The sequence below is a fragment of the Dromaius novaehollandiae genome, chromosome 14 (assembly GCF_036370855.1).
Source record: "Dromaius novaehollandiae isolate bDroNov1 chromosome 14, bDroNov1.hap1, whole genome shotgun sequence".
In the NCBI taxonomy this organism is placed as follows: domain Eukaryota; kingdom Metazoa; phylum Chordata; class Aves; order Casuariiformes; family Dromaiidae; genus Dromaius; species Dromaius novaehollandiae.
In genome coordinates this window covers 14716529-14742447 of record NC_088111.1, presented here as the reverse complement: position 1 = coordinate 14742447, position 25919 = coordinate 14716529, and the positions used below count along the sequence as shown (strand labels likewise).

General features: G+C 41.6%; 3 protein-coding genes across 9 annotated transcripts in view; 2 read left to right on the top strand and 1 right to left on the bottom strand.

Moving 5' to 3' along the window:
- The window catches only part of ABAT (4-aminobutyrate aminotransferase), a 77712-nt gene extending 64598 nt beyond the window's left edge, over positions 1–13114 (top strand). For all 7 annotated transcript variants that reach the window (XM_026096479.2, XM_064520413.1, XM_026096477.2 and 4 more), the window contains exons 9-16: positions 1063–1125; positions 2913–2976; positions 3688–3836; positions 5429–5566; positions 6990–7157; positions 7919–8065; positions 9380–9491; positions 10875–13114. In XM_026096479.2, the coding sequence (XP_025952264.1) occupies positions 1063–1125; positions 2913–2976; positions 3688–3836; positions 5429–5566; positions 6990–7157; positions 7919–8065; positions 9380–9491; positions 10875–10996 (963 nt within the window). In that variant the 3' untranslated portion in view covers positions 10997–13114. The remainder of the gene's footprint in view (positions 1–1062; positions 1126–2912; positions 2977–3687; positions 3837–5428; positions 5567–6989; positions 7158–7918; positions 8066–9379; positions 9492–10874) is intronic.
- Positions 13115–13484: 370 nt separating this feature from the next.
- TMEM186 (transmembrane protein 186) lies at positions 13485–16513 on the bottom strand. Its single transcript, XM_064520416.1, has 2 exons — positions 16430–16513; positions 13485–15634 (listed from the first exon to the last, which is right to left on the bottom strand). Exons 1-2 carry the CDS (start codon positions 16436–16438, stop codon positions 14900–14902), a joined length of 744 nt encoding a protein of 247 aa, XP_064376486.1. The 5' UTR covers positions 16439–16513; the 3' UTR covers positions 13485–14899.
- Positions 16487–24656, top strand: PMM2 (phosphomannomutase 2). Its single transcript, XM_064520415.1, has 8 exons — positions 16487–16629; positions 16950–17061; positions 17521–17597; positions 18499–18590; positions 19372–19471; positions 20446–20521; positions 21658–21773; positions 23738–24656. Exons 1-8 carry the CDS (start codon positions 16561–16563, stop codon positions 23840–23842), a joined length of 747 nt encoding a protein of 248 aa, XP_064376485.1. The 5' UTR covers positions 16487–16560; the 3' UTR covers positions 23843–24656.
- Positions 24657–25919: the final 1263 nt, after the last annotated feature.

Here is a 25919-nt window from a genome sequence, read left to right as displayed (position 1 = left end):
TCATGATATCATTTATTTATGCTTCAACCTGATAAAAAATCCCTGTTAAAAATTCTTCATCCAAGCTTTTGATTTCTATTAACACAAATGTAGAAATAAAAAAGGAAACAAAGCAAATACATGATAGCAATGCTGCTTTTTCTCTCCTTTCCATTCACCATGGGATCACCAGTGGTGACACAGGGCTGTGTATATGATCTCTTTCCTGCTCTTCCGCTAAGTGCTGGTCCTGATGATGTTCACAGATGGGCAGGAGGGGAGGGCCGCTCTCTGTCAGCTCACTCCTGCACTACAGGAGAAAGAGAACTGCCTCTCAGGGAGGCAATTCCCAAGGTGTAGGTGGTTTTCTTTTAGTTTTAAGTTAAACCATAGCTGATAGGATACAGAAAGAAAAACTTTTTGGAAGGTCCATCCTTGGGGAGAGAGATCTGAGTATTATTTTGTTTTCTGAACTTAAAGGCAGGTGTGCGATAGGATGGCAAAAGGGCTTTGGAAGGACTCAGATGATAAAATATACAAGTAAGGCTGATTTGGATCTAAAAGTCCTCCTTAAAAAAAGAAAAAAAAAAAAGTTTGTGCCATTTCTGTGTATTTGTAAACCCTGGGTTGATTTCAGCCAGAACTGCAGGGGTTTCAAAGAACTGTTCTTCTGCAAGCTTTGTAAAGAGGTAGCTGGGAGAGAAACCCCTAAAACTGTGTTACCTAATAGGTGACCTCGTTCTCAGTCTCTCTTACTAAATATCTGATGATCTGCCAGGCAGAGAGACCTTGCTAATGTGTCGAGTGCAAGGAAACATCATTCAAAGCTCAAAATACAAGACCCAAATCTACAGAAAACCTTTAGTAGTCCTTTCACTAGTCCTAATGCTCATGGAATTATGCCTCTTCAATTAGTTTGTCTTCTGAAATGCAGGTTGCAGTCAGTATCTAAAGGCCAAGCTCCACATTTTCGTTGGCTGTAGTCTGGAATACCAGTATTCATTAATGCGGGTACTCAGCCACATTCATTCATTGGTTGAAACTGAGGGAAAATTATTTATGTATTTATTTATTTTTTTGCAGAGCAAGGAGAGGGGCCATAATAATGTCACAAAAGAGGAACTGGAATCTTGCATGATTAACCAGGTAACACTTTTAACCACATCTACAGATGTAGTGCTGGCTTGATTTATAAGGGAAGCTTGGAGGAAAAATTGGTTTTCCTATCTCTGAAGTGAAATCTCAGTTTTGTAAAATTTAGGAAAAGGTTAAATACAAGCTGCTTCCAACAGATATCAAGCTTTGCTGCTCATAGTCTCCTGCATCCTTTACAGCTGTGAATCTTGGGAAAATCTTCTTTCTGTCATGAGATACCATCTGCTAGAAAAGGGTCCAGGTGATGGATGGGTCCATGGGGATTGTTAGTATGTGCAGACTTTTACAAATAAAATAATGTTCTTTTAATTTTTTCCAGAAGCTGTGATTTTATGGCTTAAAACTAATCAAGGGATTGGTTAAAATTAACCAACTAAATGTTAACAATGTAATCCTGCAGGATCAGGAAATTAAGATGCAGCCGAAAAGCCTCTAAAGTCCCACTCAGCTTTGATCAAAGTAGTCTTGCTCTTGCCAGTCATATAACTTTCTATGCAGCAGTGTATTTAATCTCCTTTATGAGAAAAATATCTTAGAAATGAATAACCTGCTGGTTCTAGCCTGATCTTTGGCACTTCTGTAGTGACACAGCATTCAATTCATTCACACTGCATTAGGGAACTCATATGGCTTTAAAAATGCGGAGGATGTTTTGGTTTGTTGTTTTGGAATTGCTTTTTTTTCCCCAGAATTATTTGTTAAAGCTGATCAGTTCTTTCATCTTGCTCACAGCACTGTCACACACATGCTTGTGCCAATACAAGCAAGAGGATGGCACATCATGACCTGAAAGAAAGCACCAAAGACTTCTGTAACATGATGATCACTTTTTATCCAAGTTTAGCTATCTTTGAGCTGATTGTCTGAGTTTTCTTTATAATTGTGGGGGGAGGGAATTTTCAGAGGGCATTTCATTCCCCTTTCTGAGATGAATCCAATTACAAATATTGGAGCTATGGGCTTGTACCGTGAGGATGGGTACAAGCTTAAAGGGTCTAAACAGTGTGTAAATGGTGAAAAACCTTCCACTCTTAGGATAAGATACAGACCATAAAGAAAGGGAACTTTTATTTTTAAAGGCGGGGGAGGGGGGAGAGGCGGCGTTCACCCAGGTATATCCTTTTAATAAACTCCAGATAGTATAATGTTTCCACATATTTTGTCATGGACCTTTCTCATTCTTTGTATAGAAAGCCAACAAGAATGCAAAGAAGTTTCGTGCTGCTCTGAGTGGAGCCTGAGTGCAAACACTCAAGCATACGCTTGCAGATCATACACTTACTGCTCACTGCTTTGCTATCTCTCAGTCTTGAAGGGGGTGATCCAGGAGGTCTGTGACATACCTAAGTAATCCCAGGGAAGTTGCTTGTCAGCTTTTAGGGAATTTACTGTGTGCCTGTAGTTTGTACAAAAAGAGGCTGATTGTACTGAACCTTCTGCTTTTATGCGAGTTCACGAGTAAAGCAATTTTATGATACAGTATAAATTGCCAAGTATTCGTTGATACACTTTACAATATCAGGCAGTTTTTAAGGGATGACAAATTTACTTGTTTAAATTGGTAAATATAGCATTTTGGCATGCCGTGTGGGGCAGCAGCTTGGATCAGAGCATCCCGCTCTTCTCCCTCCGGGGGCAGAGGCGTTGTGGCCGGGGGTGGGTTTGGAGCAGAAGGTGCGTTTTGGGTTGCGTTAGGCTGTCTGCAGCCGCGCTGCCGCCAGCTGCACCGCCCTCTGCCAGCGGGACCCGCGCCGTGACCTGCCTGGGTTTGCTTTCAGCCCCCCGGCTGCCCTGACTATGCGATGCTCTCCTTCATGGGTGGATTCCACGGAAGAACCATGGGTAAGAAAAGCACTGCCAGCCCCATTTGCCTTTCCTTTGCTGCTTCTCAGCTGCTGTTAGCCACTGCAGTGAGTTATTATGTCACTGTAGTTTTTGAAAAGTAGCTGTTTTCTTAGGTAGTATCAGTGGAAGCAAGGCTTGCCTTAGAAGCTCCATCAACACTGAAACAGAATATTTATTTTGAGTGACAGTGATTTAATTTTGGATCTTTTAAATATCTGTTTTCAGAAGATCCCTTACTTTCATTCTGGATCCAAGGTTTCCTATCTGTACTAGTAAAAATCTAAATTATGAGGTAGAATTATTGCAGTATACAAACGATGTCACTTGGTTTTACTATTTTAGATAGGATCAAGTCCATATTCTAGACATTTTACCTAACACTGCTGTAACTCCGAGCTTTGCAACCAGTTGTCTTTGGAAAGGTGAAACTTGCCCACTCTGAGCATTACTGTTCTGTAAATCAGATTCACACAGATTCTGTTCTTTCAGAACAGTGTACATGGAACCTGATGCTTAAAAGATAGAGCAATTCACTTAAGCTTGACTCAGTCCAATTACTCAGTGTTTTAGAAAGTCAAATAAAAACATAGAGCAATTAAGAGAGAATTCTTCAGTCTTGGTGTCAGGCAGTTTTTCACTTCTTAGTAACTTTCCTTCTCCATTCTTCCTAGTCAGATATTATTTTAATTCTTGTTTTTCTGGGTTTAGGTTGCTTAGCTACAACTCACTCTAAAGCAATTCACAAATTAGACATCCCGTCGTTGGACTGGCCTATTGCTCCATTTCCAAGACTAAAGTATCCTTTGGAAGACTTTGTGAAAGAGAATCAACAGGAAGAAGCCCGTTGTTTAGAAGAGGTAAAAAATTCACTGCAGTCTTCTGTTGATTTCTTTTTCAAATAATGAATAGCATTAGCAGGATTAGCTGCTTTTCACTTCGAGTGTTTTCAAGGATTGGAACAGCATGTGATTAAATCAGCATTCACTGTTGTTTACAGTTAGAAGTTTGTCCCTGCCTTTCAGAAGGCAAGTTTACTGTGCATAACAGAAGTCTATTGTACATAACTCATACCAAAGTGAAATTTCACATGCAGGAACAGTTTTTTATATCACAGTGAACTCGTCTGCCACATCTTGGAGAGGGACGTGGACTAAAACAAAGCTCAGTGTATGCAGTCATCTGAAAACAGAACCTGTAACAGTTTTTCAGGTTTTTCAGCTTTCCTAAAAGATCTTCTAGACTAGTCTAGACTTCTAGATAGTCTTCTAGAGTAAAGTCTGATCCTACAGGTACAGGAGGTGAGTGGGTAGCTGAAAATGAGCCAGAGAGTATTGCAGGGACTCTGTGCCCTTCCTAGCCCAGGAGAAAGGAAAGCTGAGGGGACCGAGTTTAACCTAAACTGTGTCCAGGTACCAGAACTGGAAGATTCCCTGTTGGGCTTAGTGGGATCCAGGCTCTGTCACTTGCAAGGGCTCACTCTTGAGAGACTGCAGAGAGGAACAGGGCACAACGTGCCCTGTGACTGGAACAAAAATAATGCTAAATCTGGAACATCATAACTAGCTACCCAAGAATGGGCCGTGATGGCTTGAATGAAGCATTGCATGTGCAAACCTGTGTAACTTCAGGAAAAATTAAAGCATAGCAAATTGTTTCCCTGTGCTTGCCCCAACAGCCTATTGGGGGGGGGAGGGGGGGGAAGGAAGTAGGATGCAAAAAATCAATCCACAAACTTGAAACTATTATTTAAAAAAAATATTGAACACTTGCTTGAAACACTTCAGATTGGCTTACTGATGCCCCTCGGGAAACATGGCTTTATGCAGCCTACACAGGTTGTGGGCCCTGAAAGCTGGAAGTGATATTTCAAGCACAAATGGCATTACTAATCTCAGCAACTAGCACTACAGGGTTAATTAAAACTTCACTTTAAGCCCTGATCAGCAGCCGGATTTCTGTACTCTTTCATCTGATTAAAGTTTCTGCATTGGGTGACTAGAAAAAACAAACTTGTCAGATTGCCTTCTTAATACATTAGATGAGTTTCATGTTCTGACCCAAAGTCTGCTTTTTTCTTCCACGTTACTTGGGTGGAATGACAACAATGGCTTAGTAAACTACAGTAGTTTCCATGGTACATTCAGCTGAAATCTGATAGATCTTCCAAACTAATGTTTATGTAGATTAGCATGCGAGCTAAACTACTTTCTAGTTACAATGTAGTTTTCAATATGGTTCAAACTTTAGCATAATTCAGGAATAAGAGGACAGTGTTAAATCCTGGAGCAACTACTTAATTCCTTGTGGTTCCTGATGCCTTCATAGCCAGGAATGGCTTTTGCATCAAAAAAGTTGAAATTCTGGTGTTGAGGTCTAATCTTTCTGGGAAGAGATGTGCTAGTGTCCTGAAAGGAAAATGTAACATAAATGTTTGATTTTTTTTTTTTAGGTGGAAGATCTGATCGTGAAGTACAGGAAAAAGAAGAAGATTGTAGCTGGAATCATTGTAGAACCGATACAGTCAGAGGGTGGGGACAACCATGCTTCAGATGACTTCTTCAGAAAGTTACGAGATATTGCCAGAAAGGTAACCACATATTTCACTCTTTGCTCAGAGGTAGCTGACCATGCAAGTATTTGTTCCTGTCTCCGAAGGACTCTCTTTCCCCCAAGCATTTTTAGAGCTTTCTCACAGGCCTTCTCAGTAGCTTTTGGGATAGTTACATATACGTATTCAGATATAAGCAATCCTTATAGTCAGCACAGTATTTTCTCTTCTATTTGATGCACACTAAGTGGTTTCCTCAGTCAAACAAATTTTATTCTGTGACAGAGAAACTACTGTGACAGAGAAACTATTCTGACCCATTAACTGTGGGTTTCACAGTAGTGTTCTTTAAATGGTAATGCTGATTTGCTGAGTGGTTTCAAGCAATCCCAGAAGAGAGGGATATGGATAAGGGTAACTTTTTGTTGAAATATCTGTTTCTAGTTAATAAAAAAAAAAAAAAAAAGGAGCTGAGACAGAAAGACAAGCTGAGTCCACCTGTAAGTGGTGATGTTCCAGTAAGCCAGCAATGAAAAAAGGCAGATGTCTTGATACTTGGAATGTAAAGCTACCTGTTTAGAAGTGATGGCCCTCAGTAAGACACCTACTTCATGCTCCCCACCCCACCCCACCCCCCGCCAAATACTTGTGGGAGAAACTAATGTGCGCTTGTAAAAAAAGGGCATAGGTGAATTTGGAAAACCCTGTTCTACCATGAGAAGCAGCAGCTTTTCCCATTGTTAACAACTGCTTATAACAGGGCGGATATGAAAGTAGACAAGGTGAACTGATTTGTCTTGTCTAAAAGTTGCCAAAAGTACTTAGCAATAGGTTTAATTTAAACTTCAGGGTCTGGCTTGAGATCTCCCTGTCCCCCAGTCTCAAAGAAATAGTCCTTTGCATAAAAAAGCACTTTGCCAGCTAAAATGGCTGGTCCTTACAGCAGACTCATCTGAAAAGGCAGGTTTTCTAGGATGATTTTAGGCCCCCTAGACTATGCTGCTGGTAGTGCCTTTATGCCACAAATGCCTGGCTCAGATTGGAGGCAGACTTCTTATTTAAAAGCAAACTAGAACATGAAGTCTTAATGCTGTACTTCTGTCTGAGGCTTTGAAAACTGCACCCAGACTCCTCCCAGATGCTTTCAGGCATCCTCTAGAAATGCTTAAGACCAGACTACATAAAAACATACATTGCGTTCGCGGACTTACGCAGAAAATATTTCTGATGCCATTCTGAAAAACAACCAAATTTCTGACTGAAATCTAATGCAAAATGAGTTGAAAGCCCAATTAGGAAATCTGGTGGCAGTGGTTTGGGGTTGGGGAGATTTGGGAGGCATGACGCACGGGAAGGGATGAATGTTACATATACTTGGCTTGTCTTCATCTGTTCACTGGCAAAGTACTTTTGTTTTGGAAATACGGACTCACGTTCCCTGCACTTTCAATCTACCCCACAGCACGGCTGTGCCTTCTTAGTGGATGAAGTGCAGACAGGAGGTGGCTGCACAGGAAAATTCTGGGCGCATGAACATTGGGGCCTGGATGATCCAGCTGATGTGGTAACGTTTAGTAAGAAGATGATGACAGGAGGATTCTTCCACAAAGAGGAGTTCAGGCCAAATGCTGTAAGATTTTTCAATTGTATTTGGACTTTGTGGTGGTCCTGGTGGTTCATTCTTGAGTAGCTGTAATGTACTGGTCCATGGGAGAGGCAAGCTTTCCTTCAGGAATGCGAGTTCAGCTAGATGGAGCTGCTACTTGATAGATACTTGCTATGTGCTTACACACAGGTGGATAGCAGGCTTGCTTCTTTAGCTTTAGCCCAGTCTCTCTCTCCGTCACCAAGGTTGCAAGACTGCTGGGAAAGAGTGGAGAACTGAGTATATATAGCGTTATCTAATAAACTAGCTTTGGTACCAAATCCGGCCGCAAACTGACACCTTGTTTTGGCAGGGCAACTTAGTATCTTCAGAGCTTGCATGTAAGCACATTCTGTTAGTAAGGTTTCTTCTTGACTGTAACAGATGTAATAAATGAAAAAATTGAACTAATTGAGGGGGGAAATAGAGCTTGAACGCAAAACATGTATAGATGATGCTGATTCCCATGCTACTATAGCAGTGTTCCAATGAGATGCCAGTTGCAAGAGAAAATATACTAAATCCATAGCATACAGTAGTCCATCTTTGTTTCTGCTGAGCAGGGCAGGCATTGTCTTTTGCTCTTACAACAACAAAAAAAAAGGTGTTGGGGAGATGAGCAAGCTTTTTTGATATACCAGGTGTTTTTGTATCATCAGTTTGATGACTTGCTTTTCTAAGTGGAGAGCATTATGGTGATTTGCCTGTTAACATGTTCCACAACTCTCTTTCCACCTTTTCCTAAGCCGTATCGGATTTTTAACACCTGGCTTGGAGATCCATCCAAGAACCTTATGCTTGCCGAAGTTATTAAGGTTATTAAAAGAGAAGACCTTCTAAACAATGCAGCCCATGCAGGGAAAGCACTGCTGACCGGACTGCTGGATTTACAGGTAAACATTTGGAAGGCTTACTATCTATTTAAAGGAGAAAAGTGGATTAGGAACAATTTGCTGATCAGTCAGGATCTGACCTTATACAGCTTAAACACTCTGGACTAAGGCATCTCCAGCTGGCAACTAGACCAGTGAATTTGATCATAACTTACTGGTTTAGATACTTCAGTGCAAGGCTGAATAAATGTGTCCTATTTTGAATTGAAGTAAACTTTCTTTTACTGACTTAAGAATGCTGGTTTTATATGCCTGTTTCTATATAATGCTGTTTTCTATGTTTTTTTTTTTTGTAATATATATGTTTTTAATATATAACACTAGTTTTATGCAAGAAAGGGCCACCCACAAAATCTCTGAAGGTATGAACTGCAGCTAGTGTAGTTATTGTGCTAGAAGTCTCTAGCATTACAAGCAGCTAGCATTTCACTGTCTCCCCAGATTTTTCCTAAAGCAAAGTGCCTGCATATTCCGTTACAATTCAGTTGGGCCTTTGGGCAAGAAAATTATAGCCTTCCATCCTCAACTAAGTAAGGGAAACTCCTCTGCAGCTCCAACTGTGGAGTCTCACATGAGCAAGGCAAAGCAGCCAGACATCTCAGGGCAGGTTTGCACATGCTGGCCTCAAAAGCACCTATGCACCAAAAGTAAGTGTAGGGATATGCCCAAATACAGCCCCTGCTCTCTATAACTTAAGGATATTTGCAGGAAGGAGAATGTAAAAAAAATGGTTTATCTTCATGCTTTGGAAGGCCAGAATACAACTTCTGCTATCCAAACCAAACTTCTACTATCCAAACCGAGAAGGGTTACTCTTAAATAAAACAAGAGGATTGCAATTCACTTACTAGTGGGGCAGAGTATATTAGTAAGTGTGACTTACTGCAGCTGCAGCATAATGATAAGCTAGTTTCTAGCCCATATTCCAGATAGTTCAGGTTTGCCCAGAGTACATTTTTAGATGCAAGCTGCATTATGCTTAATTCATGAAACTCAAATATTTTTTCTTTGACCTAGCTCAGGGGTGCAGACTGATCCTCACTTCTTGCCTCAGATGTTTAGCTCCTTTGTAAAGAGAGAACGTGAGAGATCTGCCTGCTCTACGGCTCTAAGTCTATGGCTATCCAAATTGTTGTCAGAAATGGGTGAACAGGACACAAGGTTGTCAGAAAATCAGACTGTGCAATAGTTTCACTCCACTAGAATTGAGGAGGAAGCAGCTTTTCCATGTGGCATAATGCCTGGGCAGAGCTTGCCACCAGGTGCCCTCTGTTTCAGCATCTGCCATATGTATTCCCTTACCTCTCATTGCAGGCTCGTTACCCCCATCTAATCAGCAGAGTGAGAGGAAGAGGAACATTCTGTTCATTTGACACTCCAAATGATACAACTAGAAACAAGTTAATTACAATAGCCAGAAACAAAGGTAAGAAAGTCTGTGTGTAAATTAACTTCAAATGATAAAAAGCTGGATATGTAACACTTTACATTTTCCTTTTCTGTATGGCCTATTTGCACTACAGTATTAGTGAACAAAAGCAAGTTCTGAGCAAAATTGTAATTAGATTTTTCTGGAAATAGTGTTATTTCCATAAACATTTGAACTAGTCAGTTGCATGGGGTGCGTACAGACACACACACCCGCGCACACAATGTCTACCTTCCTCTTTATGTCTGACCTTATTGGGAGAGACTATGCAGGGCAGGTGTTATTTCTGGCATCTCTTTCATATTCCGCTGCAGTGAACTGAGGTGAAACTATGCATGGCTTACGTCTAGAAACAGATCAGGATCACAGAAAGTTAATACAGCTGTCAGACAGGAAAACAGAGGGAGAACTAAAAATTTTATGGAGTATCTAATAATGAAATACAAAGATTTGCCTAAAATGGGCACAGCTCTACAACTACATCCCTCTTTAACTAGAGAACTTTTACTTAGCTATAGAGAGGATCTCTTCCAGACTAACAGGTCTCAAGCTTCAGAAGGGGAATCTGGCCTCGGGATCTGAAGCCTTACATTCTCTTTGAATATAAGTGTGGGCCCTGGGTTTACTGCTGCTGCACTTCTTGACGTTACTCGTATCTGCCCTATCTCTTGGAAGGAAGCAGGCAGGATGCATCTGAGCTATTAACAAACCAAAATTTTAAGAGTGTAAAATACATCAATATTTTTTGTTCTTAGAAAGTAAGCTAGGAGGAAAAAAAGGTGACAGTTTCATGGTACACAAAGGTAAGGTAGCTTAGAGGCAAGGTAAGTTGACACAGCTCAACAGTATGGATTTTCATAGTACAAAAACCTTTCAAAAAATTAACTGATTTCTGAATCAAGGGAATACTGTGCATTTTTAGGTATTGCAAGAAAAATTTGCTTGCACTGAGCTGTTTTAACTTTTTGTATTTCATAATGAAGAAGTATTCATTTAACAATGAAGTGGATTTTTAAAAAAAGGCAAACCTATTGTGTCTTGTTCTGGGATTGAGGTGCTCAACCTGTGAAGTATTGTAGCACTGAAGTCTTCATTGCTGCTTGAGCTCTGTTCTGCATGGAGCCTTTCCTTTGACACCGGGACCAATTCCACCTTTTCAAGCATTTACAGAGCAGCTATAGGCACCTGCAGTGTTGATTTGCTGTAAAGCTTGAGGGTCCTTTGCACCACTGATGATGTGCTGTATCTTTATATCATTAGCAGTGAGGCGGGAAGCTTATGTTGGCCCTCCACGGTGAGGTTAATTTCACTCTGAGAGAACAGTATCTTCTGAATATCTGGCAAAGATGGAAATGACTAAAATAGCTGTTCTTATCCTAGGTGTTGTGCTGGGAGGCTGTGGTGACAGATCAATTCGTTTTCGTCCAACACTGATCTTCAAGGATCATCACGCACACCTCTTTCTGAACATTTTCAGTGACATCTTAGCAAACTTCAAGTAAAAAGCAGCTCCCTTGCATTGAACAGCTCAGATTTTGAAATTAGTTTGCATTAATTCATGTCTCTCCACTTACAAGATAAGTGTAAAGTCATAAACTGAAGTTTGTGTTCTGTCTGTGATCCTGCCCAAGGCAAGCTGCTCCATGCAAACTCTGGACACAGGCAGAGCACTGGTACTGGTCACCGGCAGCTGTCCTGCACCCTGCCTTTGTAGAAGCTGTGGCCCTCCAGCTTCAGGCTTGGGTCATATTAATCGCAGAGTCCTCCCTACGTTCATGGCCCTGACTCTTCGATAGTCTGAATATGACCTAGTACAATCTGTTTTCACAGATAGTCACAGTAGCTTTACTCATGTCCAGAAGCAGCAACAAGCCCTCAAGTGTGGCGTAAAAGTTAAGGCCACATGCCTGCCGCACAGGAAGTGCCATTCTCTGATGGTAGCTGGGATAAAGTAGGTGTTTCAAGGAAAGCGCTGCTTTCCACCACTGCCAAGCACAGAATTTTACAGACTAATTGCCAGCTTTATTCCCCTGAACACCCAAGTCTGCCATACGCAGCTGGATCAGGATGCCGTCAACTACTGTACCCAGCCTTCAGCCTACATATAATGCGTCAGAGGCATTAATGCACTCAGCCACATGTACAGTGTTGTAGGTGAAACTGAAGTATTTATACTTCTTTCTTCAGCCTGGATTTTAAAACTTTTGACTTGTCTCTTACAGTCAAACTTGTACAGAGAAAGCTATATGCAGAAGTACGTTATTTACTAAAGCTTGGAGTATCATGTGAAGCACATACTTCCACTTCTCTCAGCAATCTAGAATGATCTGAGATTATTTTACTTTTTGCCCATAAGACACCATAATAGCCATTAATTTAGATATTACAAGTTCTACATGAATACCTTAAGGTATTTTGTAAAACTACAGCAGAATTGAATTGCTTTATCTTAGCCATTACCTGACATCAGAGCCACTACAGTCAAGGCCTAGTCTTAAATGCACATCTAAAATGCAAAGTATTTCTGTTGCTTTAATAGTTTATTCTAAGGCAGGCATGTTTCAGGGGTCTCCTAGAAAGCCACAGGATCAAGTGTCGACAACTCATTAATCTGCTTATCTTCAGATAATTGTTTTGGACACCTCCTCGATACTTACTCTTTGCTATTTGCTTAAGGCTTACTTGAATGGTGTCTGGTGCCTTTTTTTTTCTTTTTCGTAGCTAACAAGCATCTGAATTTTGATTAAGTTTAACTTTTTTACGTTATGCACCAACAAACAAGGACCACATCTGACTTTACAGTTGCCCTCTCAGCATTTTAACCATAATTTTTAAGTACGTAATAAGATAGGCAATTAAGGGTTAATAAATCTTTAATAAAGCTACCTAAATGTGCAAGGTTTCTTATCTGCTTTAATAAGTGTTAATTGTGGTCTTCCCCGTATAGTTTTTGGGTACTGGTATAGGGCAACTCAAGAAATCTCACTTCTGCTAGCTTGAAAATAATGGGATTTCTGTAATACTCTCTACAGAACCCAGAGTTCTGGTGCCCGCTGGTCAGAATCTGAGCTAGTTTTTGAACAAACACTGCGGAAGTCTTGAGATTTCCGCAAGGGGTTGGTGACCAGGTGTTCAACAAAACCTCATTGCCATCACTGTCCTAGTAAGCGTATTATCATCAAGAGGAAAGTCAAACTGAGAATATATTTCACTGCATTTTGGAAATCAGTTTGTCCAACATATCAGTGCAGTAGTTTTAGTAATTGTCTCTAGCAAGTCTTGTACTTTTACAGAAACAAAGGTCCAGTAATTTGAAGTCTTACCACATCTTCACTTTTATTATGAATACTCTAGGTGTTTTTATAATTTTTACTGACACTCAGTAACTGTATAACTGTGTAAAACATGTTGATGAAATCATGTTAGAGAATACATAAAACACTGCAGCTGAAGCATAATAAAGTTAATATTGTTTACAGCGTACTGTGGACAGTGCCAAATAAATGTTTAAACAAATACTTAACTACACTTCATGGTGTAACTCGTAACTCTGTACACAGATCCATAAAATGACATCTCATGTGTAATCAATATTCTTAAATAAAATATTTATAAATCAACTTCTCTACAGCCCTTTATTTTACACTTAGTGCATACTAAATATATCCTAACAAAGATGAGTATCCAGAACATGTAGTATACATATAGCCCCCTTCAGTCAGCTGGTATCTTGCTGCCATGGTGTTCAAGCCAAGAGCAATTTCTCTTTTCCTTTTGATATTGCTGTACCACTCTATCAGTCAAACTTTAAAGTAGCTTATGAAGTAACCTATGAAAAGTTCAACACTAATAAATATGAAATCACAGTCAGGCTGTGTCTTTTAATGGCAGTTTTACTTATCCACATCTACTGATCTGCTCCAACAAGAGAGAGAGGTTTGAATGAGCCTGAGGGAGAAACGGGAAAAAAGAACACACCAAACTTCCCAGTCGCTGAGCATTAATTTTATTTGCCATTGTTTCAATGGAAGTAAGAGCTTGAAGAGCTGTTGTGTAAGTAGTAAACTTGCATCTGACAACTCAAAAAAAAAAAAAGTACATGTTACAAGTGATCAGGCTTGATTCTTTCTTGGGGTTAAACCCTGCCTCTCATTTCTAGCTAGGTCTTGATTTTAGCGAAGGAAGACTGCTACTGACACCACAGACTAAAACCACTGTGCTTCATGCACACAGGTGCCAAGGTGATCCACTCTACAATTTGACAGAACACAAACCACACCTGTTAGACTTTCAGCCCTAATACACCATGTGTAGTTAGTTGTTTTACCTTTTAAGTTAACCCAGATTCTGGAGGGGGGTGGAAGGGAGGGGAGGTGGGGATCCAAATCCAGTAAGTAGAAGGGTATTTTGCAATATTTACTCCAGGTTCTGCAACTCAAGTGTTACAGCATTGATTAAACGTACCATTCATATCTATAGCCCAAAACAAACACAACATGAACATATGCAATGATGAGCATATACTTCCAAGTTTTCAAAATTAGGATACAAACAAAAAACACTGATCAAAGGATCATACGCTGTCCCTCTGACAGGTTCAGGTGTATTTTTTTCCCTCCATTTCAGTAGGAAAGCAATTTCTGTTAGAGGCTTCTGAAATGCTGCCCCAGTCTTTAACTTACCCTTACAACTAACTGGCAATTTATCTTGCAGCTTGCACCCCCTGCATTGCCAAGTTAGTTCACCTCCCTGAAGAGCTTGCCAAGAGACCCCTTCCACCCACCATGAGCACTCACAAGAAGCTGGTCAAAGTATTGTTTCTTTAACACTGATTTTATCTGGTAGAAAAACTGCTACGGCATTATATATCAGTCTTTCCAGTTATCCCATAATTTAATTAATGCATGACTGTATATCTGTGAGACATCTAGCACTACTTATTATATGCTTATATGAGAAAAATTTTAATTTCAAGAGGCTTCTCTGTTAGCCCAAAGTTTCCTAAAAATGAACAATCAATTAAAAGTGAGGATGCTCTGACACGGTACTACATTTCCCTTCAACAGTTTTTAACGTTCAAAAACACTCAGTCTGAGAAGCAAGCTGAAAGAGGGGGCACCAGTGATTGCACCTGCTGCTGCATGTTCCAAGTAAGGTGACTTAGATTTAGAGCTGCCAGTGACTGCACACTGTGCACACGTAGGGTATCCAGAGCAGAAGTGATCCTACTTATACCTTAAACTATACGGGGATTATCCTTCACCACTTCTGCTTTCACTTACCAGAAGACTTTGCATAGGAAAACAATGGAATTGCGTCAGTTTGGTATAATCATTAAGCTTCATAGAAGAATAAGCACAATGACCATGCAAAAAAATCACAATTGGTTGAAATCAGTTGCTGCATCACTCAAGGTCTCCAAATATTTGAATAAACTTCTCTTTATCTACAATCTGGCCAAACTTAAGTGTAAAATATAAGATATCTGTACTATTATACCGTTTGAACTGGAGAAGTAACTCGCCTTTGCCATCTCCAACATCACCCAAAGTCATCACCGTCTCTAGCGGACACACAATGTCCTTCCGTCTTCCCCAAAAGGTCAAGTGGGCCACTTTAACAGTACTGCCAGTTTCATTTAAGTAGATTAGTCCAATGATTCGTCTGAAAAAATAGCTCATACCATACAACATCACACCAGCAAAGCAAGCAATGCCAGCTGTATACAGCAGGATAGCCTGAGAAACCTGGCCGTGCAGGTACAGGTAACAGACAGGAGGCAGCGTGACTGTGGTGATGGCAGTCTGTAGCAGCTTCAGTCTCGACAGCACTCTACAGTACTTAATCCCTGGAAATCTGTAGACCAGCCTGAACTCTTCAGTTTTCTCATCCGCAGCCTTAGGCTGGACCACGCTAGCGGCGGCTGAACTGCACAACCACTCAGATTGCACTTGCCGTGTCCCAAGGTAAGTACCAACACCGCTAACGCGCCAGCTCTGTGGCCGAGAGCGCACCCACGTACCGAAAAAGCAGGATGGGCGAATATCTTTTTTCCACAAGCTTGTCCAGAACTCATTTTGCAGACATCTCCCCAAAGATGGTGCCACGCAGACTTTACTCCTAATTACGCAGAGTCTAGCCTACAAGAAAGTATTCCCACAGCACATTATTTAAGCCTTCCTGTACTGTCTTTACAGGCAAACAAATAGCTCAAATCCTGTTTCTGAGGCAGCCTGAAGACAGACAGCTAGCACAAGCCCCCCCCCCCCCCCAGCTCACTGTAACCGTACACTTAGCACGAGTTTCATGTTGGACACTGATGCTCACACTTGTGTCTCTGCAGAGGAGGACAGAAAACACTTTTTATAGCAGAACCGATACCAAAATTAGCTCACTGAGCAAAACCCCACGGGACCCTCGGCGCTCCGCTTTTGCGGAAGGGCCGGTACCGCAGGCTCCCCTGAGCACAGAGGGGACGGGACCCGGGGGCTGCCGGCCACCAGCGAAACGTGCAAGAGGCACCCGAAGGCCAAGCCCGGGGGAACAGCGGGGAGCGGAGGGGCGCACGCGCGGCGGTCACGGCCGAGGCTCGTGCGGCGCTGGACAGCCGCTCCTTCCCCTCGCACCGCCGGGCCGGGAGGGCTCCCCGGCGCCGCCTCCGCCCCCGGCCCCGCTGCCCCGGGCCCCCCCGGCCGTTACAGCGCGCGGCGCGGCGCGGCGCGGCCCCTCCCCCCCACCCCACTCCCAGCCGTTAGCGGCAGCGCGCAGCCGGGCGGGCGGCGGCCCCGGCCCCGCTGAGCCCACGCCCCCCCAGTGCAGGGCCCCGGGCCGGGGCCGGGGCCGGGGCCGGTCCCTCCCCGACTGGTGACGCTTCGCCCCGGCAGCGCCACGCCGCCCTCCGGCCCCCCAGGGCTCCGGCCCGCGGCCCCGCTTACCGCCGCCATGGCGCCGCCGTCCGCCAGCGCGGCTGCGCCGTGCCGCCCCCCGCCGCCGCGCTGCACGCCGGGACGGGCGGGGCTGGGAGGGGCGGCGGGCGGCGCGCGCTTCCCGCCGTGCCCCGGGCGCCATGGCGGCGTCGCGGCGTGCCGCGCTCTGCCTCTTCGACGTGGACGGCACCCTCACGGCGCCGCGGCAGGCGAGTGCGGCCGCGGGTGGGCCGGGCCGGACCGGACCGAACCGACTCCCCGCTCCCCTCCCTTCCCCTCCCCAACGGCCGCCGGGGGCTGGGCGCGGCGGGGCGGCTCGGCTCCCCGCTCCGCCCGGCGGTGCAGCGCGGCGCGGGGCTGAAGCCCTGGTGTGGGGCCGCCGCCGGCCCGAGCTGCCCGGGGCTGCGGGGGGCGCCGCGGGCGGGCTGGGCGGGCTGGGCGGGAGCGCTTGCTTTGCCGCTTCGGGAAACGCGCGCGGCGCTCGGCGGGTGGGGGCCCTGGTGGACCTGCTGCCCCTCTCGGAAACCAGAGAATCTCGGCCGACATGGCGGCGTTCCTGCAGCAGCTGCGCCGGAAGGTGACCGTGGGCGTCGTGGGCGGCTCCGATTTCGGGAAGATCAAGGAGCAGCTCGGTGACGACGGTAAGGAGCGGGCTGGCGCCCGCCGGTCCCCGCTTGGCCGTGGGAAGCTGCTTAGGGCCGGTCAGAAACTGCATCTGCGTTTTACCGATATCCGGGTGTCTTTTATTTGCTCCCTAGGCAGGTCGCGTGCCAGGTTTTTGCAGTATTTAAGGCATTCAGTAGTCCTTACATTTCAGTGCAGAAAACACGTTTGTGGGAGAGGAAGAGCCTTTAAGCGAAGTACAAGTAACTTAACTGAAGGACCTCAGTGCGGTCTGAGACGCATGTTAATCAGTGAGAGAAATGAGTGCAGAAATGAGTGGTTTGGATCTTGTGTTCAGTGTGATGCTGCTAAATCTTTCATGCTTCATGAGTTACTGTCTACTGTTTTTAACCTTTTTAATATATAAGAAGATTCTCTGTAAAAACACAGTGTTTTAGGGGAAAATTATAAATCGCTGCCTTTTTGTTTGGTTTTAGTGGTTGAAAAATTTGACTACGTTTTCCCAGAAAATGGTCTCGTAGCATACAAAGATGGGAAATTCTTGAGCAAGCAGGTATGTTTGAAATTTTCAGTAAAGTGAAATTTCCTAACCAAGATTTTGCTTTCTTACCACAGTGCAGTCTTCTGTAATCACCCTCCTAATTAAGGCTGACATTGCTGCTATTGTTATACGTTATTTCTGTAACAGCTCATTCATTGGGCTCTCTGATTTGTGCAGTGATGCTCTTCAGCTTATGCTTTCTTCTCTGGGATGTTCTCAAAACCAAAAGCTGTTGGGAGCCTAGGCTGTCTGGCCCGATGAGAACAGTGAAAATCCTGGAGCAGCGTTTCCGTCAGCTTATCAGTAGGCCTCTGCTCCCAGAGTTCCTATGGAAGATAGCATGTCATAGCTGATGCCCACTGGCCTGAGGGTTCAGCAAGTTCATTTCATCTCTTGTAGCTGCTCTTTAGGGTTAACTCAAGAGTGTACCTTCTGATATACTGTGTAAGCTAGAAGTAAATGCTCTAAATGAATAAAGATGTACAACTGATTCTAGATACCCTAATCACCTTCACTGCATCTGCATAACTAATGGAGATTAAAAAAATATTAAAATAGACCCTGACTGGTGCAGTGGTTTCCAGTTTATTGGGGTAATGATCTCCATTTCTTCATACCTGGCTACAGTAGACATTAGCTGTGACTCTTCATTTGGTCTTCTCTCTCTGGCCTACACTGTGTGCTTCTAAAGCAGGTGCCTGTATGGAACATGTTAAATAAGAGTTTGTTGTTACAGTTTAAAAAAGTAAAAGAATGGGAGCCTTTAGTCAGTATCACATGTGCGTAAACTGAGTTGCTGCTTGAAGGCTTGTTTCTTCCTGGTATTAACCATATATGAGCATCCAGTATCTGTGTTCTCCATATGACGTATTTTTCGAATCTCCAGTTCTGAACCCTTGGTTTCTTCTGTTAGAACATTCAGGGTCACTTGGGTGAGGACATACTTCAGGATGTGATCAACTACTGCCTGAGTTACATTGCAAAGATCAAACTGCCAAAGAAAAGGTATGTGCATGCACGCATCTCAATGTCGCCATATTCTCTGAGTTAGTGTTGAGCATCAATACATAAAGCAGACTGTTAGTTCAGCAGAAAATAAATAATTTGTGTTTTAGGAACGCTATCTTTGAAACAGAGACAGCAGTCCACACATACAAAGACAAGCTCCCATCTGGAGCAGGTGAAAATGGATTACAAGATGTGTTTTTATTCAAAGGTACTCCCAGAACTGTTTATTTTTTGTCTTTCTGGATTTTGATAGGCAAGACTTTCTATAGGATTTGAAATCCTGATCATTTTCACTTAAGAAGGAAGGAAATTAAACAGGTTTTTTTATAGGAAAGATATTCCCTTGGTATGTTTGGAATTCAGCAGCACAGGGGTTTCCAGAGAATAGAAGTTTGCAGTAAGGTCAGTTCTGTGTGATACTTGAGGGTGCAACTGCTCAAGACGTTAATACATACTTCCTGTGAGGCTAGCTAGAAGCTCTCAACTTTGTCCTTTCACCCAAGAGCTAAAAGACTGGCCTCTTGGGGTATGAAAGTCAGATTGACAGGATGCTCCAGTTTACTTTTAAAACCAGAAGTCAGTAAGGCAGTGTCGAGGCTGCTAGATTCACGCAGAAGTCCGAAAGACTCCTTGGTGCCAGAGGTATTGTTTTTTCATGCATACAGTGAGAGGCTGAAGGAGACCTCTGATTCCCATTGTCTTCAGAATTATGTGAAATCAGTATTTTGAGCTATTTTTCATCTATTTTCAGTCTTGCTCATCAATTCTTTTTTTGCAGGGGTACTTTTATTGAGTTCCGAAATGGGATGCTAAATGTGTCCCCCATTGGAAGAAGCTGCAGCCAGGAAGAACGCATTGAGTTCTATGAACTTGATAAGGTGAGTTAAAACTCTTGAAAATATGACTCTTCTGAGAGAGGCCGTTATAGTCAGTTATGATTTTTATAACATATTTGCACTTTGTCTGATTTTTCATTTTAATTCTTTCTATATGGTTGAACAAACTTATTGGTTCAGGCTTCAGAAAGTATATACAGTAGCCAGCTTTTTGAATCAATAGTACAGTGATTTGCAGGAAGGGTAGGTTTGCCTCATTTGTTTCTTCAGTACTCTATGCAGAGTACTGAATGTCCACTTCTACACAAATGTTCCTGAAAAGCCCTGTCAGAGAAGAAATCCCACTTATCTGGACTGCCCGTCAGTATACTAGCTTTTGTATCTCTTCACACCAATAAAACTATTCCTTTTCTTGTCAAATCTTTTAAGCCTTTTAAAGCAAAATTTAAAAGCCTTGACCAAACTATTCATCTTTTATCCCCCTTGTACATAGCTAACTATGCGAGGTTGAAATGAATCCGAGCCATGCTACCTGAGTTCTGTTCCCTCCTACACCATAATAAATTTTTTTAACTTGATACAAAAACTGAACTCTAACTCCTCAAAAATGATCTCTGACTGTGACTCAGTTAATGGATGCCTAAACACATCTAAGCCCAAGGCATTCTGAAAATACCATTTTGGACTATATGGCACTTTTAAGACTCTTTCTGTGCCTCAATTTCCCCTGCTGTAAAATTGAATTTTAACAGGAGATAGGCATACTTCATTAGTATTTTCAGATAAAAATGTGAATATCACGGTACGTATGTCAAGTTTTGCTCTCATTTTTCTACAAGTTGTTAACAGATTAATATAGAAATAGTCTCAACGTACTTTAAGTATTAATAGAATATAGCTATATCACACTAGTCCTGGTACTCAGACCTTTGTATATTTTCTGGATGTTTTCTTTTTTTTTCCCCTCCAAATCATTGAAATAGCACATAACTGATGCATTTTTTTTTTCTTAACAGAAGGAACATATAAGAGAGAAATTTGTAGCTGATTTACAAAGAGAATTTGCAGGAAAAGGCCTCACGTTTTCTATAGGTACCACATTTAAAAGAATTTAATTTAAAAGAAGTCATTTCATTTAAATTATGTTTAAAACAAATCATATCCTCTCATAGATATGACATAACCTCTCATTTGTATGACAGTTCTCACTATGGGGGTGGCTGCAGGCATTGCCTGCAAGATTAAGCTTTTTTTCCCTTTTAGGCTTTCAGTTAGTACATTTTAAAAGACAATCAACTAATGACAAGCAATGAAGTCCTCTTTGTTGGTGGATTTCAATTAATGTCAGTTATGTGACTGATTCTGCTCACTTTCAAAACATATTGCATACTTCTGATTAGTCAGAGTTGTTTCTGCTAATCAATTTTGACCAGAAATACTTACTACATCAGTACAGTTCTAGTAACCCTTAGTTCTTCAGTTCTGTAGCTGTATTGTGTGGGAGGAAGAAGAGGAAAGAAAATCCAAAAGCAAATGCAAGTTTAAAGAAAAAAATGACACTTTTTCACAGTCTTTGATATTTAAAAAAAATCTTTTAGGAAACATTTAATCTCAAGTCAGGATTGGTAATAATGAAGTTGAAATTGTTGTTTGTTAGGTTTTGTTTAAAAGGCTGATTTTCTCCTTTTTATATTTTGAAAGCCTTAAAAAGTCTTTTGTATAAAGACACACAAAAAAATCAATATGAAATACCCTCATCTATAGTAAAAAATAACCAGCAGTATAGGTAGTTCTTGTCTGATCCGGACAGAACATACAGATTCGTTTCTCAGTATTTAGAAGGTGAGAACACTGTATGATACAGCATGGGCTGCATTCAGTCATGTAGCTTCTTTTCAAAAATCAAAAGTTTAAGTGTAATATAATTTTTAAAGAAGATTCCATTTGTTTGAGAGTTTTGATTGATTTGCAGGCAATACTGTTCAGGTTCCCAAACTGAACGTGCTAAAACTCCTTTTACATTTGTTTATTTGGGTTAATAAATAATCTGTAAATCAATTACAACTGTAGTAACCGATCCCCTATAAAATACTTTCTATAATTCTAAGACTTAACTGCAGTTTCTCATAACATTTTTGTGACTTCAACAAAGTTCTTCCTCACTTCTTCTCTTCTTCACAAATGTGTTCTTATAATAAAACAATTTGTTTGGTTCATATCTATCTTAGGAGGCCAGATAAGCATTGATGTGTTTCCAGATGGCTGGGATAAGAGGTACTGCTTAGGAATTGTTACCAAAGATGACTACAAGACTATTTATTTCTTTGGAGATAAGACTATGCCAGTGAGTATACTGCTTTGTATATACACGTCAGAGCTTCTATTTTAAACCAATCTAATCAGGTGTCTTATGAATTAAAGGCAGAGCATAAGTGTGAACATGTGGCTCTCTTTCACTGGCTGCGCAGTACTGCTCAACATAATGCTGAGCGATTGGCTGTGTGATGCTGATGAGCATAATGCTGAGAGATTGCTACAAACAGATTTCCATTCGCTTAAGCAAGCACAATGTTCTTCACAGGGTTAATCATACTGGAATATATTTTAAAATTCTGTAATTATGTTAAAAACCTAGGTGGCTTGACTTTATAAAACTGATTATACTGTGTGGTAGTTGATGGTAGTTTGGTAGAAGATAGATGTTTCTTCTTGGCTGGTGATTAAACATACTAATTTTTCTGTTGAATTTGATACCATTTCTTTGCTAACCACTGCACCTGTTTCTGCATTCAGGAACTGAAATTATCCCTGTCCCTAGTCAGTGGAGAGAACTAGACAACTGTGAAGGCTTCTGCAGGGTGATTCAGAGGCTTTTGAATACTGAGCAGAGGACCGACTAGAGCTAGCCAAAGGGAACAGCAGGCTCAAGGCCTTGGTTGAAACTCAGGCTGTTTGAACACAGCCAAGGGACTGCATCAGGCCCTTTGAGAACAGGCTAAGTTTTATAAGAAAAAGAAAAGCTTTAAACTAATGCTTTTTTTCCCTTGACATTGGCTGCAAAAACAATTACCTGCCCCTCTGGCAAAGAGTTTATGGCAAAGAGTTTATGGACAACTGGTAATAAACCCTGTAAATGGCAGTGCAGCATTTTCAGTGTTTTGAGGTAGCGAGAGTTGCTGTTGACTCACTGGAAAGCAGGGTGGCAAGGGACACACACACAAAGTAGGTACGCTGTTTCTTGTAGTGCATGGGGACCTCTGCTCTTGCAGGTGGCTCCTTTGTTCACTGAGCTAGCTGTGAAAGAACCTTTCATCACTCTCCTGTGATTAGTAACCAATTACAAATGTCATGTCAAACTCATAGCTAGCAAGGACAAAACAGGAACAACATTAACACCAGTTAAGCTGAAAGGAAAGGAAACAAGCTGGAAGGAAGAGGATAATGCAAATGAGTTACAAATACTATGTGCTGGTATCATTTTCTGTAACAAGTTTTACACCTTAATATTAACAAGTAAACAAAAATCAATACTGTGTTGCTGTATGAAAGTAGGAACCTGGCTAAACTTCTACCGCAAGCTCTTTGCTTTCATGACCAATTCTAACATCCAGGCCAGGAAGTTATCTCATGGTAGTGTTTGTGGTGTTCTGCAGAAGTTTCAGCACAGGTGTGTTGCAAACACATTATGCAAAATCTCAGAACTATATTAACTTGGTGGTTTGCAGTTTTTAGCTTTCTGGAAGACAGCGTCTCAGATGTGACGGTACGTTATCTATCTCCTGCAGTTTACAAGAGTTACTCTCTCTTGCAGAAACTATCATGAAGGGAAATAAAAACTGAATTTCTGAAAATTTTAGAATAAGACTTGCTCCAGCCCTGCAAATTCTGTTTAGTTACTTTTAGCTACTTTTCTGTTTACTGAAAAGAACATAGGATGCTGCTAGTTCTGTATCCTATTAAAGAGACAGGAAAGACTTTCTTTCATCAATACTCTCTGACTAATAACCAGTTCCAAATGTAATATCCAAATGTTAGACAGCAAAATAACAGGATTGTTATCTGGCAGCAATGACCTAAATACTGTACTAACAAGCACTAGTTATATTGAGCCTACATTTCAGTTTGACTGCGGAGGCTGCTCTGAAGGTGTCCTCTCCTCATGGTAGTTCATTAGCAACCGTTTAAGTCTGAGGTCAATTCAGATTCTTTTCAGAATTTCCTTTGTGCCTTTGCCCCCTCCCCCAACCGACTGTATGCTGAGCTAAATAACATTAAATCCTTTTCTGCTTTTTTCTCTTCTGTTTACAGGGAGGGAATGACTATGAAATTTTCACAGACTCCAGAACAGAAGGCCACAGTGTCACATCACCAGAAGATACAAGAAGAATCTGTGAAGAGCTGTTTTTTAAATGAAAGACTTTTTTCTTTTAGATGTTACACTTACTTACAAAACAGTCAAGGCAGCCTAGTAACTCAGAACATCTCGCTTCATTCTGTATTAGCTTTCATAATTGGTCATAAATAGCAAGTACTTTGTGGATCAGTCATTACTAAAGGGAAGTGTTTTCAGTGAGTAGAACCTTCCTGACCAGTAGAGTATGGCAGAGCTTGTTTGGGACCATCCTTTCACAGTTTTCATTGGCACAAGTACTTTGTTTTCTTCTGGGCAGGTTCTTTTCTGAGTCACCAGTCCAAAAGACTTTATTGTGTCTCATCTGTTTTCCTGTGAAGTGTTACTTTGGGAACAGTAATCCACATTTCTGAGAAAACTAGATGCTTCTGCTTAGATTAACCCCCTCCTCCTCTACCATCAGCACAAGCTCCTTGAGTGTAGACTAACTACGAGCTTGGGCTAAAACAGAGGATATATTGTGCTCAAGAGTAACACAGTTTGACTGCTTGCTTTTGTGTTTAAGATCTACAGAAGCTCAGGAAATGAAAAAGTGGTACCTTTATTAATGCATAGTCTAAGATATACTTGACAGTATAAAATGTTTTACAAATCTGTGTATGAAAAGATGGAGAACTGTGGCTTTCAATTCTGATGTCCTTGCTTTTTTTTTTTTTTTTTTTTTGAAAAGTAAACTTCCTTAGCTAACTAACTACTCTTTTGGGGGGGAGGGGGAATCTGTCTATATGTGATTTATGGCTGCCTTACAATTGGCCTACAAAGTTTTATGCCTAGTTTTGATTTTGAAGCTGCTATTTAAAGATTATGAAAATTTTAGAGTATTTTTTTTAATACTGCTTTGTGCTACAAACCATAAATTATCTGTCATCTGGGATTTTCTCCTTGGTGAGTAGAAGACACAGGCTTTCTTTCCTTCTGGGGGTGGGAAAGCAGAACTGAGCCTGAAGTCCCCTGACCTCGCGCATGCTGCAGTGCAGGGTCAGAAGGTGTGTTGAGTCCACCACCACTGGAAAGGCTTGACCAACCGGTGCTAGAATTACCTATCAAAATAATTGTGGTGCCCATGCACACTACAATTAACGGTACCTGTACTGTTTGCAGACTTATTTTTTTAAATCAACAATAGAAAACTATCATTAAGCAAACTTGAGCATAGTAGCAAAATAATTCACTAATTTCACTTCTGGTTTTCCTGGTAAGACTTTAAGGGTAGGTGAAGTTTTAGTGCTAAGATAAACAAACAAAAAGACCATTTCAATTAAGATACAAGTTAAAGCATGACAACCACTGTAACTGTTAATACTACTTTTCTTATCTGACAATAGCAAAGTATCTTGTGTGCAAACAATTTACTTTAGAAAAGGAAAATAAAAGTCTCATTTTATTATGAAAAAATTTACTGTTTGAAACAACTTGTCATTTTGGCAAATATGCAAACCACAGCTGGTTGTTCTGTGTTGCTCTTCTGTACAATGAAATGATTGACTTCAATCTTTCCAGTTTGAGGTTTGCATAATACTTACTTATACAGTTAAAAAATACAAATAAACCACACTTTGTACACAAAACAAAATCCCCAAAGGGCTCACAAAAAAGGAGAGGAATGCTCTGATGTCCTCACGTATCTAGCCTTCTAGCACTTCTCATGTGCCCACTTCCACAGGGTGATTTAGCCTCAGCAGTGTGTATCCTTGCTGAATTGAAAGCACAAGAATTTTAATGAGGGCAAACTTTGGACCAGGAAAGATATTTGAAGATGGCCATATTGGAGCAGCTCTGCGTGTGTGTATGTGCACATGCATATGTGATGCATTTCATTATTTGGTTACTTGCTGCATGGGTGTTTCTTGTATTTGCACAAACCTACCTATGCAAAACATCCGGCACAGGATCAAATCCAAATTTGTTCACAGATACAACAGCGTATGTGCAAATGCTCACACCTGCATACATTAAAATCCTAACATTTAGCCTGCCATTCATTCTTGAATAGCCACTGCTATTAGCTAAGGTTTATGTTCTGCCTCTCGTGCAAGGTGCTGACAGATGAGAAGCAACCAACTTGCCTCAAAAAAAGAA